Raw genomic sequence first — 13,044 nt, 5'->3', positions numbered from 1 at the left:
GAAGAGGAGATAGAGAAGGGTTCCATGATCGTGGTGAAGAGGGTACATTTTAGTTCAAGTTCAAATATCTACATGTCTACATCGACTCGTCCCGAACTAACCCAACCCATCATACAGCATTCCTATCTCTCTCTTTCTAACCCAGAATGAAACTCGTAATTACCATTAAAAGGCCCCTCAGCAGGGGCATGCAGGTCATAATCGTAAAGTCCCTCCTTTTCTGCAAGTGGCAGAACCCTCCAGGAACAACTGATCATGACGCTCATCGAAGGCGTGTAGGTATCATCATCTAAAGCGCGCAGAAAAATCGAAAACAGAGATCCAGCCGTGATATCATCGTCCGAATAGGAAACAGAAAACAGAAACAGAAACAGAGATAAACAGGTGTCCTCCAGGTATACACGCGCAGGTGTCGCAAATAGACCGAGGTCCAGTTCAGCACGGTATGCTCATCCGTCATGCAGTGCAATGTGGTACTCAAACCATAGCAACGGAATAGTGAGCGATCAAGGAAAATTCGTGATAAGCGCTTAGAAGTACGTGTCGACAACATCGCGTCCACCGCGAATGGCCCATTCGACAATTTCCATGCCGCTGGAGTCCACTAGCGTAGTACGTCTTCTTCTGGCCTTGCAGCTTATTCAGCTTAGCATACGCGCCGTTGGAAAGCGCGTCACCTTCAAAATGCGGAAGTAATCCCACTTCTTGAAGGCCTTGACGTCGTCGTCACAGAAGGGCTGCGATGGCTCCGTGGGCATTGCGTGGGTCCTTGTTGATTTTGGACAAGCTGTCGATCAGGAGGTTCTCGGCTGCGGCTTCAGTCTGGAAGGTCGTAGGGGCCCCAGGACCAGGCTACGGAGACGTTGGATTCTTTGCTTAAGTGCAGGACGGCTACGGGCTCGCCGTCGTTGGGTGGCGGGACTGTCTCGTCGGAGCTGTTGGCGATGTAGGAGACGCCGAAGGGTAGTTCGAGCTCTACGGCGGAAGAGTAGTATTGGTGCGTGTGATGTTGTTGAAGGTGTCGTGCTCCTGCTCTGTCATGGTCTACACCAACGCGCTCGAGGTTCTCGATGCTTGGCGGGAATGCAAAAATGACTGAAGAGCATTCTTGCTTCTCCCAGGAGACGTAGCTGCCATTCTTCATGGGTGTAGTGTAAGTCACGACAGGGTGGTCGCCGGACCGGTCGACGCAACGCACTTCGGAAGAAGTGTGTATGGGAGTCTTGCACAACTGGTTCTTGGCGTACTCGACGAACATCTTGTGGAAGTCCATGTAGTACACGCTATGTAAGCCGATAAAGGCCGTGAGGATATCCGGGGTGAAGTACTGCAGAATGTACAGCTAATCACACGTTAGCGGCCTGCATGCGCGATCCCTGCAAATTTTTCTGGGGAGTGATGACGTACCGCTGGGACAATGTTGATATCGCCATAACCGTAGAGCGCGACAGGATTCACGAGAAGGATGGGCAGCGCAGTGAAGTTGTTCTGGCGGAACCATTCTGCGCCCGATACGGTAAATTCGTCTGGTACACCATTCTGTTCCTGCATTAGCCTACCCGGTTTGTGCAACGGCGTACCACAACGGGTGTCGTACCTTGTAGTTCACGACACTAATCGGTCGGAAGCGCTGCGTCCACAGCTGAATGTACCTCGGAATTTCTGCAGATACCTGCGCGGTGAATTGCGGGGTCAGGGCGGGGTTGACCATGATGTCGCCGTCGGTGTAATTATAGCGGTACATTTCGCGCGCACCGGCAAGCGCAAAGGGTTCGATCGAGACATTGGTCTGGTTGAGGATGTCGATAGTGTTCGTGTACGTCGCATTGGAGAAAAAGGCGGCGCCGAGTGGGTGGAAGATGCCTCTGAAAGGGTGGTCAGCCGCGCCTAATGCGCTTGGAGGCGGACGCTGTGTAACACTTACTGGTCATCATACCAAGCCTGGCATTTACCACCAACTTCCTCTTGACGGTCGAACATGACTGCTTTGATGCCCTTCTCTTCTAACCGACCGGCAGCAGCTAGGCCGGCAGGGCCTGCGCCAATGATGCATACCGGGTGTTGCTCGCAATTGCATCGACGACCTTGAGGGAGGGCTGAGACTGTGAGCGAGGAAAGCGCAAGCAGCGGTAGCACTAGCGACGACCACATGTTGGTGCAGGTGAATGGGAATTGTGGTAGAGAGAACAATGGGGACAGCGAATGTTTGGGGGAAAGGATGAGGTACCTAATGCTTATAATAGCAAGAGCGACGCGTTTGCAGGTCCCTGCGTGCCTTTGGGCACTTTCCACTTCGTTTGTAAAGGTGAAGGAAGGCATAGCTGGGGCAGGCGCTGCACGGTGCGTTGGCATTAAACGGGAAGGGGCCAGGCTAGCATGCTTTCTCGAAGCCAGATGGGCGATTTGCAAGCCTCATCAGGCCTAAAGGAGCATCAATGAGGTAAGTTTGAACGGCAACGGTCGTGCGGCGGAGCACTGAGCGCCGCTGTGACGTTTGAGACGAGGGTCTGCTACCGGAGCGTTGATTTTTATTAATCTTTACCCCTGGCATAGCTGTAGTCCAGGTAACCGCAACCGCCAGCGTAGAAAGCGCAGCTGCTATTCACAGCTTCAATTGCCGCTGAGTTGTGCCTCCTTGATGCGTCGGATGTTCGCAATTGCTAAATCCACACTGCAGGCGCTAGAAGCGGTGAACAGCTGTCTGCAGACATCATGCTGCAGCTGTATGCAGCCTGTCGTTGGTGCCAGTGGATTGGTGCCGAGGTTTGGCCTTCAGCCCTGCCACTAGCCTCCAAGCCACCGTTTGAGGCCCAGCCGCCCATATTCTCGGGAGTGGTTCCTGACTCTTGAAAAAGCTCCTATGCCCGACAATATCGCAAATGCGCTCGCTGTATGAGACACCATTTCCGGCATTGCGACATTGCGACAAGGCCATGATTCGGTATCTGACGTCCGTTGCGCCGTATGCCCGTATACACTGCGGCGTGGACGTCATCCCGGAGCGGGATCTCGCTGCGTTGGCCTTTCCGCGAGCCTGACAACTCACCGTCCAGCTCTGGGCGAAAACATGTTTAAGCCTCCACTGGATGGAAATTGCAGCTGCGATGGAAGGTTGCGTAGAACAGAGACAAGTTGGCAGAATGACGACATGCTCGCTGCACTGACCGACCGCCAGCCCAATTCGCGAGGCTGAAGCGACAAACTCAGGGTCCAGCTGGGATAGAAGAAAAGCAAAGTTCTGCCGTCGCACCATGCTCCAACTCTTCCACACCACTAACCTGTCTGTTCATTTCGACGATGTTCAATGCGCGCCGCATGACGAACCAGCCCCCGGTTTAATGATCTCACCGCATGATGACCGCTTCGGCAGTATCTTTCCGTGAAATCTCAATTGCCCGAAATAAAGCAGTAGACGACCTCTGAATAGTTTGCTTCCTTTCGGTACGAAGGAGGCAAAGCAATGCGGCAATGAGCACACCTTCAGTTTCAACTGGTGGCGCAGTCTTCGCGAGACGAAAAAGGAAGTTGCGGCATGGTTGTTGCGCGTCGCGAGAACACGTCGACACCGAACGAATCAGAGGCCAAACATAAAAGAAGCGACAGCCAAGAGAGTGTAGTGATCGTATGATTCGCTATCGTGCTCGACGCCTTTTAGGCGACGAGAAGAAGAAGCTGCTGCTGCTAAGAGCTTGAACTCGCTAAATTTGAGGAATCCGCCCAGCTGTCGTATCCGACGGGTATTGACAAGAGAAAACAGAAAGGAAAGAGATATAGTGAGGTAGTTGAAGAGAAGAGGCCCTTTGTGAGTCTGCTGCCTACAGAAAGCTGAAACATCGCTCGCTGAACGGATGCGCATATTAAACTAAATAATGTGAAAAGTACTGCGCCTCGCGATCAGTACATGAAGCTTTTTTGCTGCTCTATATCGATATCGAACCGGCTCTTATCGGTATCGTCGGTATCGCCACTCATCGGCCGTTCCGAGTGCGCACGGAAGTGGACCGGGGTGATGGCGGTGCCGGGCCGCGTCTCATCGTTGTCCGTGAGCTTGCGCGTGTCCATCTCGACTTGGTCAAGGACAGGCGTGATCTTCTCCTTCCTTCTGCTGTTTTGCGAGTTGTTGCCATACTTGGACCCTTGCTGTCTTGCCCGGTGCGGGAAGAGTAGAGGCTTGAGCGCTGGGATGCACCCGCAGATGACACCGACGTTTGTTTCAATGGCAGTCCAGACCCAGATCTGATACCCTTCCCACGTGGCATCGTATGTCTCGAAGAGTGTGTAGTGGACCCAGTAGGCGCGGAAGCTGCTTGCAACAACGATGACACCGCCGACCGAAAAGAGAATGACGAGCCCGATACGTTGGGTGGTCGGTAACGAGAGGCCGAAGAGCGTGGGAATAGGTAGCGCGTAGATCATGAAGTCGGTCACGACGTTGAGAACACTTTGCACAACCAATGGCGGTCCTTCTGGGATGCAGTCGCGGTGGTCGGCTTGGAGTGTCCAGTAGCTTGAGATTGGGCTATAGTCGTCAGTACTAGAATAACTTGATCACGTGGATATGCTTACATGCATTGTACCCAAAGTGCGACCAGGAACACGACGAAGGCGGCGAACACGAGGGCGAAGGTTGCCCAGACGAGCTTGCGGAAGAGCGACTTCTCTGGCGCGATGCGGAAATACGAAATGAGGATGGACATCTTGACGGTGGAAGAGGCCAAGACGAATAGTGTTTGGCCTGCCATAGAAGCCTAAAGCCGTCAATATCGGCGTGTGGTGACACGGGTTGCACACTGTCGTACCTGTCTACCGACCATCAGCTCGTGCGGCTTGAGGTCCCAAACGTGGCGATCCCAACCATACAGTTGGGACGCCATGATGACGATGACTGTTGTGCCTGTGGAAGGAGTTAGATGATAGAAGTCATGACAAGTTCGGGTTCCGTACCAATACTGAAGATCATTGCCACGATCATGAGGTAGTCGTCATACCAGCTCTTCTTGAGCCATGCTATCCGTACCCATAGTCGGAGGAAGACCACAATCATAGCAATGGGTAGTAATGTCAACTCGACAATCATGAGGCCGGAGCCCCGCGTGACGGGGTCGACGTAGTTCGGCTTGGGCCATGTCGCAAGGACCTCGGGTGGGGGAGACCTCATGGTGCTGGCGTATGTGTTTCGAAAGCCGTGAACGTTTGTTAATCAATGGTAGGATGAGACTGAGGAACGAGCGTCACCAGCGTTCAAAGAGCACGGGACTGGGAATGGACACGAATATAACCTTCACTCAGGGCGAGCCAGATCTCCACCCGTATGCTCCTGCTGCGCCGTGCACAAAGGCTCGAATTCCAGTGGGGCTTGGCCATCGTTGGGAAGCATGGTATGCTGGAGTAAAGAATGCTCATCTGCGCAGCACCATTGGCAGTGCACCACGGGAGCTCCGTTGCGGGTACGGAATGGTGTCGGTTTCGCCCGCAGGGGTCCAGGTACCAGCGACGTCCGTAGTCCCTTCAGCTCGCGCTGTGACTTGCTGGTACAAATGACCAGTGTGGATAGGTGACCAGTAGCCGGGAGCTGACTGTGGAGCGTTAATGTGACCGGGTTCAGGCAGGTTGTTGCTGCGGCTCATCAGTGGATAGAGACGCATTCCACGCATGGCCAATCGCTGTCCCGAAGCCGGGGTAGCTGAGCAGTAGTACCGAATCCGGCGTCTGGACGTTTTGCCGCAGGACAACCTGATTTGGAGGCCCGTATATGAGCCGATACTTTGGGTGACCAGCGGCGTCATCTAGAATACCGCATTGTGTCAAGCCGCAATGCTGCTTTTCCCACCATCGCGCGATTGTCGCGTGTCGTGAGCAGAGATCGAAGGGTCCAGCGTTGAGATTTTGCCTGTCGTGGCGAAGCGCTTTCGGATCGCCCGCCTAGCAGCAGGGGCCACCCCCGGCCTCGTTTATCTCAACGACGAATAACCTCACCGCATCACTCCAAGGTGTGATCCGCCTTCGCTCTGCGCGATGCCCTGCGGATGCGGGTTATGGACGGCGCCTGTTGCTGTCTCCGCTCTCTCGTGGCTTGCAATACTCCGCCCGCCGTCTTTTTCCAACTAACCTACTCGCCGACGTCTTCTCGCTGTCTAGTTGTCTTGGTGACGTCGCGTCTACGGTACCACCTACCCACTGTTTGTCGTCAGCACGTTGTGTCTTTGACCCAAGGAGCCACAGTAAGCGGTATCCCCGATCCAGCCTACCCTCAGGTACACATGGCTGTTGTTTCGAGACTCACGCGATCCACATTACGAGTCCCGTTAAGACCAGGGACGCCTGTGCGGGCGCCTCGGACGGCATCTATTGCGCCACGCAGAAACTTCGAGTTGGACGTACAAGGCCTCGATTGACTTCCACGCTCAAGAAACCTGATCCCGGTCGTGTGAAGACTTCATCCCTCTTCCTTGTAAAGATCACTCTATCCCAGCCGCTTCCCCGCCAGAGATTCCTGGCCTTTGGGAATACTCAGCCGTTACGTACTTCCACCGTCAAAACACTAATGATCCTTCCGCGGCTGTGCTCCACTCCCTGGAGGCATGCAGCTCATCTACCGACATGCACACGACGTCGTGTATACAGAGGCCACCGTGCTCGCTCGTTGGCAACGGTTTTACTTTTCAGCTCCCCAAGTATTGGCTACCAAAAAACCACTCCCACAACACGGGCTCAGCTCCTGTCCCTATCTCGGCACTCGCGTGGGTCCAGTGCTGTGGGGTACGGCCTGGAATTAGAGACCCGCTAACCTCAGCGGCTAAGTGACAAAGCTTCCCTTTCCCGTCTGGTGTCGGCTACAGCATACGATTGGACGTCCATTACATGCCCAAGCTGATCGATATCCCCTTTCGTCGCTCAACATGTTGTTGACTCCTCGGAAGTGTGTTTTGGTTGCACCATATTAGGACTAATTCAAAGCATCACAAAACCAGTCCCGTCCTAACGGCTAGATATGCGACTGCGGGACGGTTTCCAATTGACCAGCTATTGGCCCTATCATCACACCGTTGAAGACTAGAAACGTCCTCAGCAAGGGACATTGCTCTCAACAAGGATATTACGAGTCCACAGGAATGCATCACGGCCAGAGACGTGGTCATGATATCCACGGTGATCGATAATTGTCACGATCATCGCATCCGATCCACACTGCAATCTTGGTAGTAAGGTAGTTACAACTTAATACAGCATCTAGGAAATTCCCCGAAGACGGCGGCAACTATATCGGCTCGACATGCTCTGGCCCTTCCTTGCAAGTGCCACGCGGAAGGGTATGCGCGTCTGCACGTCCTTCAGTGTGCTGACTCTTGCCAGCCTCCAAGGATATCAGCGAATGACTACACGATACAACGTGATGAACGCCCCGTAAGGCCATCTCGCCTCCCCTGGTCAACCCATGTCGCCGACGATCATGAAGCCACACTCATCAGCAATGTCCCATGGCAAATACATCGGTAGTCGAGCACTGATATCGCGTTCGTCATGCATTGCACAGGTACCCGCGATCACGTACGGTTCATCACGTCGTCACCCATCGGTAGTTCTTCCGGGTTGGAAGCACGGTGGTATTTGCCTGGAAGCTGTCTTAGAGTTCTCTCTAGCATCTGGATATACTAGACGGGCGGTTATTTCGATCTGCCGACATATTAGTCGCGATAGTACACTTGGGCAAGGGGCAAGAGGCAAGACGGCAACTTCCAGCGAGTATCTCCTGAGTGTTCTATTTGGAAAATACCCACATCGCCCTCATGTGTCCGATTACTCCTTTCGAAAGTGCGGGTACTTACTCCGGCGGCCTCATCACCAACCCTTTCCACTCTGTGGGGTCCGTGCGAAGGCGATGCTAGAGTTCCATCTACCATCCCCTTCCCGATCCAGCACCCTATAACAGATCAGTAAGGCAATCTGAGCCCCCGTCCTAATCTCGTCTTGCGCGCATAGTGACGTGCCGACATCGTGGGGGGACTCCGGGTTCTCTCCTTTGTTTTCCTTCCCCAAGAGTTCGGATGCGCGGACGCCGAACGGAAAAGGAAAACAAGACACGTAGGCTGAGATTGCCACGAGGGAAACATAAAATGCATAGTCAGGTGGGTGTACGACTAAGCAGGACTAATGCAAGGTGTGGCTAATCTTGTCACTAAAAGGAAGTGAGCGTGGGAGTGATACTTGGGGTTGTTTTTCTGGGGCTATGGAGAGGTGTGCGACTATTACTATGAGATCGTGTAAATCGACCTCGCCGCGTCATACTCGTCGTTTTGTCCATCGAATCCGGCATCTTCTCGGTGCCAATCTAGGTGAGTAATAACACGACCGACTCGTGCAACTTAGATCTACCCTCTCTTTTCTGGTCCGATACTGTCTTCCGCAAATTGGTGATTGACGAACATCCTTGCTATCTAGCATAGCGATTCGCGAGCGTCTAGCGAGAATATTTCAGTAGGCCTCCAGACAGGCTCGTTCCACTCCTGCGGAAATAAGGTCCAGTCCCTCTGGTACCCCAAGTAAATACATTGCGTAGATGTTGCACGAAAGTCTTCCGCGAACTCGAGGAAACCGAAGAGTTTTGGAAAGCCAGGTCCGCCCAATGCTCGGCACTTGCAGCTATGAGACGACATTCTTGTCCAATCTTCCCTTTCGATATGCTGGCATATAGTTTGAGAGTTATCGCGCCAGCACCTAATCGCCATGGGCATAAGCTGCCGGATCTGCCGCAAAAGATCTCCAACGCGGATACCGTTCGCACGAAGAAGCCTTTTGACTGACTGTAATCCTTCAGGACTAGGACGCGCAGACTCCGGGCTTAGAGCATATATACCTAGAACCTTACACGGAGGACTTGTAAGAAACATGGTGTCAACGAGCTGCTCAAGCCTCGTAGGTAATGCATGATCTCTCAAATCATGCTGTAGGCGCAGCTCTATAGTGACGACGAAACTACCGTGGGTCAGCTGCAGACAATACTCAAACTAGTCGAGAAAATATGGGTTGATTTGAAATTAACTTAGATTCGTCCAACGGGGTCCACCTAACCGAGAGAGAAGCACCTCCACAAGGAAACGTCCACTCGTGTAGAAGACTGCGAATTGAGCTTCATAGAGTACGCGGAAAGCATTAGATGTTGATTGCGGAACCTTCTCTGCCTGCGGCAACCGGGCAGCGAGGAGGAAGGCATCGCCAAAAACTTCGGGCTGGGACGCCTGCGACAATCTGTCCACCGCTTACTGGAAATGTACGATCTCATCGTCGGATGGCTGCATCCAGCCTAATTTTTGGCGAAATAGCTCTACCACGATCGACAGGGTCGCAGGGATATGGACTGTGAAACCGAGTTTGCAAGATATAGCTCACCATGTCCCTCCAGCCTTTTGATACGTTCCATGCAGCGTACAGTGTGCATAGCGCTGCTTCACGGAGCATGTGTTCAAGCAGCTCTTTCACACCTAGGGCGCGATGAGGGAATCCATGTCCAGAGTCCGATACGGCCGAGCAAGTTGCAGGTCGAGAAGTCTTTTCGGAAGAGTCGAAGAGTGCCATGCGCTCGTCCATAATGCGTAGAGTTGACACTCGCCATTCTTCGACACCAAGCTCTATTTCTTCGCGCAGACTGGATGCTAGAAGAGGCCATGGTACCCGTGGCGGTGGTATCTTTAGTTCCTCTTGGATACATGCCACCTCGTAAAGTGCTTCAGGGTATGGGTTGTCTGCTACCTCCTTGGCGGTATAGCACTTGTAAATCAGAACGACGTGTGGATGGTATTTCTTTGGGTCAGCATACACGATATCGTCGATGAGGAGGTGACTTTCACCGTCGGCCATTATTTCGTCGGCCATGGCTTGGTTGTCAGAAGAACAGATGTAGTAATGGAGTTGGGGGAGAAGTAAGACTGCGGTGGTCGCGATAAACCGAGAGCATGTATGACTGCGTGCTACTGCTACCTTGCATACGTTGAGAAAATATTCGGGGTTTTGCTGCAAACCAAAAGTTGAGACCCCTCGAAGCCAAGGTTCCCGTGCGCACGTGCTGCTGCCTAATTGGGGTTTCATGGCTTGCCCGCAAGCACAGACCTAACACGTCGTCGCACCCATCACGACACCAGAAAACGGTACTGTGCCTCATCATCTACGAATCTCGTCTCTCCATCTTCCCGCTGGTGTCGTGAAGCCCGGCTAGAGCACTAGCAGTCATATCTCGACACAATGTTTGCAGTTCCTCCTGTATACATGCGGAGTCATGACGAAAGTCACCCACCCACCAAGGAAGGTCCTTTACACAGGCAAACGGCGTGACTACTGGAAAGGTAGGGATAGTCGCTGGGCACGTCACGCCTAAACACACTCACCACCAAGACGCGATCAGACATAGCCTGAGATGCCTCCAGCTAGCTTGGCTGACGAACCCGGCTAGCCTTGGTCCTGCACGTGCGCTGGCGTCTCCTCCGCGATTAGGCACCGACGCGCCTTCCCATCCTCTGGGCGGGCCAGTCTCCTCAGCCAGCAACAACTCGCTTGCATCCTAAAAAGAGACGACAGTTGCGCAACGATGAGCGGAGGGCTGGGGAAAATGGGTCGCATATATCGCGCCAAAATACACGTTCTTCCATTCACCGACCATGCTGGCAAAGAGGCGCTCATGGTGTTCAGAGGCAGAGAAACTTGTCCACTTCCTCCGCTCTACAGTTTCCACGTCTATTTCACCCATCAAGACGTCAACCCTGGGAATGTCCAGCCGGTCGAACTCCTCGAGGCTCTCGTCCGAGACACGCCGTACTTTGCCTATGGATGTCCCTATCGTCTGGAGTTACATTTCCTGCCTATGCCCGGTGCAACGGTCGAAGAATGCGACAAAGCCTGCATCGCCCACTATATCGAAGAGAAACGCCACCGAGGCGACTATGCGAGTCAAATCATACACCTTGAGACGTCCCTCATCCCCAGTGGTAGTCTACCTGGCTTCGTACCGAGTTACATACAATATGAAGATTGCGATTGGCTACGAGGGCGTCTCTACAGCTACCAAGGAGCCAGCTGGCCTATGGAGAAGCAGCCTGCACGCAGTATAAGCTTCGATCCTCTCCCGCAAGATCAGCTTCGTGTATTGGCCGAGGAAGTGATGGAAGAATGTGCGGTTGATGGTGTACTTCCGCCAAATCGAGTCACTCCACGAGCATTTCAAAAGGGTGAAGAATATGGTGTTGGCCCACAGCATGCGGGCGAGGATATGTATTACCTTTCCAACGGCGACACGCAAAACATCACGCTCGAGCCGTATCAGGAAGCGGTTGAGCGTGGTTGGTCAACGTGGTAGGACCAATGTGAGGAATCGGGTCGGTAGACGCCAAGAGAGATAGGACGTCAGGTTACCAATCGAAACCGAGCCTTAATTCGATACACTATTCGCGGTCGATACATCCCTCCCACTCTTTTCACTATCAGCGTCACATTTTCCACCTAGCGAGCCCCCGCGGTTCCCAGACATAATCACTGTATTCGTCACACCGTCTTCCACCCGAGTCAGCGGGTACTCATCATGCTCAATCCCAATCTTATTCCTCAACTTATTCCCTGAACCAATGCCTCCCGAGTAGCCCATATGGTCCGAGGTGCTGGCTTTGTTCGAAGCCCATAGCCGGGCAGGGGATATGAGTTTGAGCAACGGCCGGAGCGTCGCGATACAGCAATTTATGATGGCGATAGCGGGCTCGGCAACTGACCAGAAAGCCGCATCGTGCATGGAGTAGGAGAGGTCGGTAAAGTCGACGTGGAGCAGGACGTTGATGCGAATTATGGTTATGGCGGTGACACTACAAGATGGATCAGCTGACATCAATAATGATAGCGCGATGCTGGGAGTTACGCACAAGAGACCTATCCCAAAGATTGCCACCAATCCAAGCTTCGTACCAATAGCCATCTGCAGTTGCCTGATGAACGGTATAGGCAGAAACATGATGATCAAATCCGTAAGCATGTTAAAGATACCAATCGTAACGAACGCGACGTTGTAACTCGCGCAGTGTCCACCAGGGATCGTAGGGTTCCAGTTCATCTCGAAAGGCGTGCAGATGAGGAAGATCTGGAGCATGCTACCGAGCCAGTAGCCACCAACGAGGCCCATGCATATCCAGACCCATTTGCGAAAGGCCTCCTGGGGGAAGATGCGCAGGTAGAACCAGAGGTACGATAGCTTGACGCTGGACATGGCGGCGTAGTATACAGCTTGGTAGGCGACGAGTTGCTTGGCTATGAAGGTTACGTTGGCAAGGGGTAGTTCGGCGACGTGGTACCGCATTCCGTGGTTCGCGTAGGTGATGTGCATCGCGAGCATACCTGCGTTAGCGGTTAGTGTTGCGGTCTAATATCGTGGTATCGCATCGTGTAGGCGCGATGACCTGGCTCGTACATACCGACAGTGAAGACCAGCGAAGCCACTGCTGCAACATCATCCCACCTATGGTCTTGTCAGATTACATGTTCTTTGGGAAGGTAAACAACTTGTCAGTCTTCACATACCATACTTTGGTTTCGCGAAGTCGTCTTGCGACGAACCGCAACGCAACAAGTGTAGCAGCAAAAGCGACGAGAAAGAAGTTAGCAGCCAGCTGTTCAGTAACAATATCGAACTGAAAGATATCCGTCTTCGTCAACGGATCTGTGGGCAACATGCTGCGATGTCTCCCCGACGCGCAGGTGAAAGTATGAGAAGCGAACCACTTGCATTGGGCCTACTTGTTATTTGACAAAACTGACCCCATTCCTTGTTTGCATTGACACCACACAGACGGTACACCCGGTGGTCCAAAAACCCCAGCAAGTTGGTTCCTGCTTAAATCCTTCACGATGCGACGAGATCATTCGAGTGGAGCCATAACGGAAAGGGATATCGTCGAGCACAGTCCCGAAACGGAAACGTACCCCCACAGCACAAGCGCTGTAACGTCGCTTGGGCAGCACGGGTGTACGGCAACTTCCTGGTGGCTGGTAGACTTCAGGATGGAGGTATAAGTG

At 53.1% G+C, this 13,044-nt stretch overlaps 6 protein-coding genes across 6 annotated transcripts; 1 reads left to right on the top strand and 5 right to left on the bottom strand.

Moving 5' to 3' along the window:
- Positions 1-817: 817 nt before the first annotated feature.
- BKA58DRAFT_445108 (uncharacterized protein) lies at positions 818-2,151 on the bottom strand (the record flags this gene model as incomplete). The annotated part of the gene is made up of 4 exons (XM_046174121.1): positions 818-1,342; positions 1,408-1,539; positions 1,598-1,865; positions 1,925-2,151. 4 exons carry the CDS (start codon positions 2,149-2,151, stop codon positions 818-820), a joined length of 1,152 nt encoding a protein of 383 aa, XP_046020119.1.
- A 1,743-nt stretch (positions 2,152-3,894) lies between these two features.
- Positions 3,895-5,158, bottom strand: BKA58DRAFT_326225 (uncharacterized protein; the record flags this gene model as incomplete). Its single annotated transcript, XM_046168048.1, has 4 exons — positions 3,895-4,543; positions 4,567-4,748; positions 4,800-4,894; positions 4,945-5,158. 4 exons carry the CDS (start codon positions 5,156-5,158, stop codon positions 3,895-3,897), a joined length of 1,140 nt encoding a protein of 379 aa, XP_046020118.1.
- Positions 5,159-8,277: 3,119 nt separating this feature from the next.
- Positions 8,278-9,082, bottom strand: BKA58DRAFT_72299 (uncharacterized protein). Its single transcript, XM_046175803.1, has one exon. The coding sequence runs from the start codon at positions 8,886-8,888 to the stop codon at positions 8,436-8,438; it is 453 nt and encodes a 150-aa protein (XP_046020117.1). The 5' UTR covers positions 8,889-9,082; the 3' UTR covers positions 8,278-8,435.
- On the bottom strand, positions 8,829-9,996 carry BKA58DRAFT_395256 (uncharacterized protein). The gene has a single exon (XM_046171271.1). It carries the CDS (start codon positions 9,868-9,870, stop codon positions 9,277-9,279), a length of 594 nt encoding a protein of 197 aa, XP_046020116.1. The 5' UTR covers positions 9,871-9,996; the 3' UTR covers positions 8,829-9,276.
- A 393-nt stretch (positions 9,997-10,389) lies between these two features.
- BKA58DRAFT_72260 (uncharacterized protein) lies at positions 10,390-11,380 on the top strand. Its single transcript, XM_046175800.1, has one exon. It carries the CDS (start codon positions 10,580-10,582, stop codon positions 11,342-11,344), a length of 765 nt encoding a protein of 254 aa, XP_046020115.1. The 5' UTR covers positions 10,390-10,579; the 3' UTR covers positions 11,345-11,380.
- Positions 11,381-11,416: 36 nt separating this feature from the next.
- On the bottom strand, positions 11,417-12,701 carry BKA58DRAFT_326307 (uncharacterized protein; the record flags this gene model as incomplete). The annotated part of the gene is made up of 4 exons (XM_046168053.1): positions 11,417-11,840; positions 11,898-12,366; positions 12,444-12,487; positions 12,550-12,701. The coding sequence occupies 4 exons, from the start codon at positions 12,699-12,701 to the stop codon at positions 11,417-11,419; spliced, it is 1,089 nt and encodes a 362-aa protein (XP_046020114.1).
- Between the last annotated feature and the right edge of the window lie 343 nt (positions 12,702-13,044).

The sequence above is a fragment of the Alternaria rosae genome, assembly GCF_020736505.1.
Source record: "Alternaria rosae strain MPI-PUGE-AT-0040 chromosome Unknown BKA58scaffold_14, whole genome shotgun sequence".
Taxonomy (NCBI): Eukaryota; Fungi; Ascomycota; class Dothideomycetes; order Pleosporales; family Pleosporaceae; genus Alternaria; species Alternaria rosae.
Note: the sequence above shows the minus strand (reverse complement) of the source record. Positions and strands in the feature narration are given on the sequence as shown.

Bases quoted from the DNA above. Each gene is read 5' to 3' on its own strand.
- BKA58DRAFT_72299 (XM_046175803.1), bottom strand. From the start codon at position 8,888: ATGTTTCTTACAAGTCCTCCGTGTAAGGTTCTAGGTATATATGCTCTA.
- BKA58DRAFT_395256 (XM_046171271.1), bottom strand. From the start codon at position 9,870: ATGGCCGACGAAATAATGGCCGACGGTGAAAGTCACCTCCTCATCGAC.
- BKA58DRAFT_72260 (XM_046175800.1), top strand. From the start codon at position 10,580: ATGAGCGGAGGGCTGGGGAAAATGGGTCGCATATATCGCGCCAAAATA.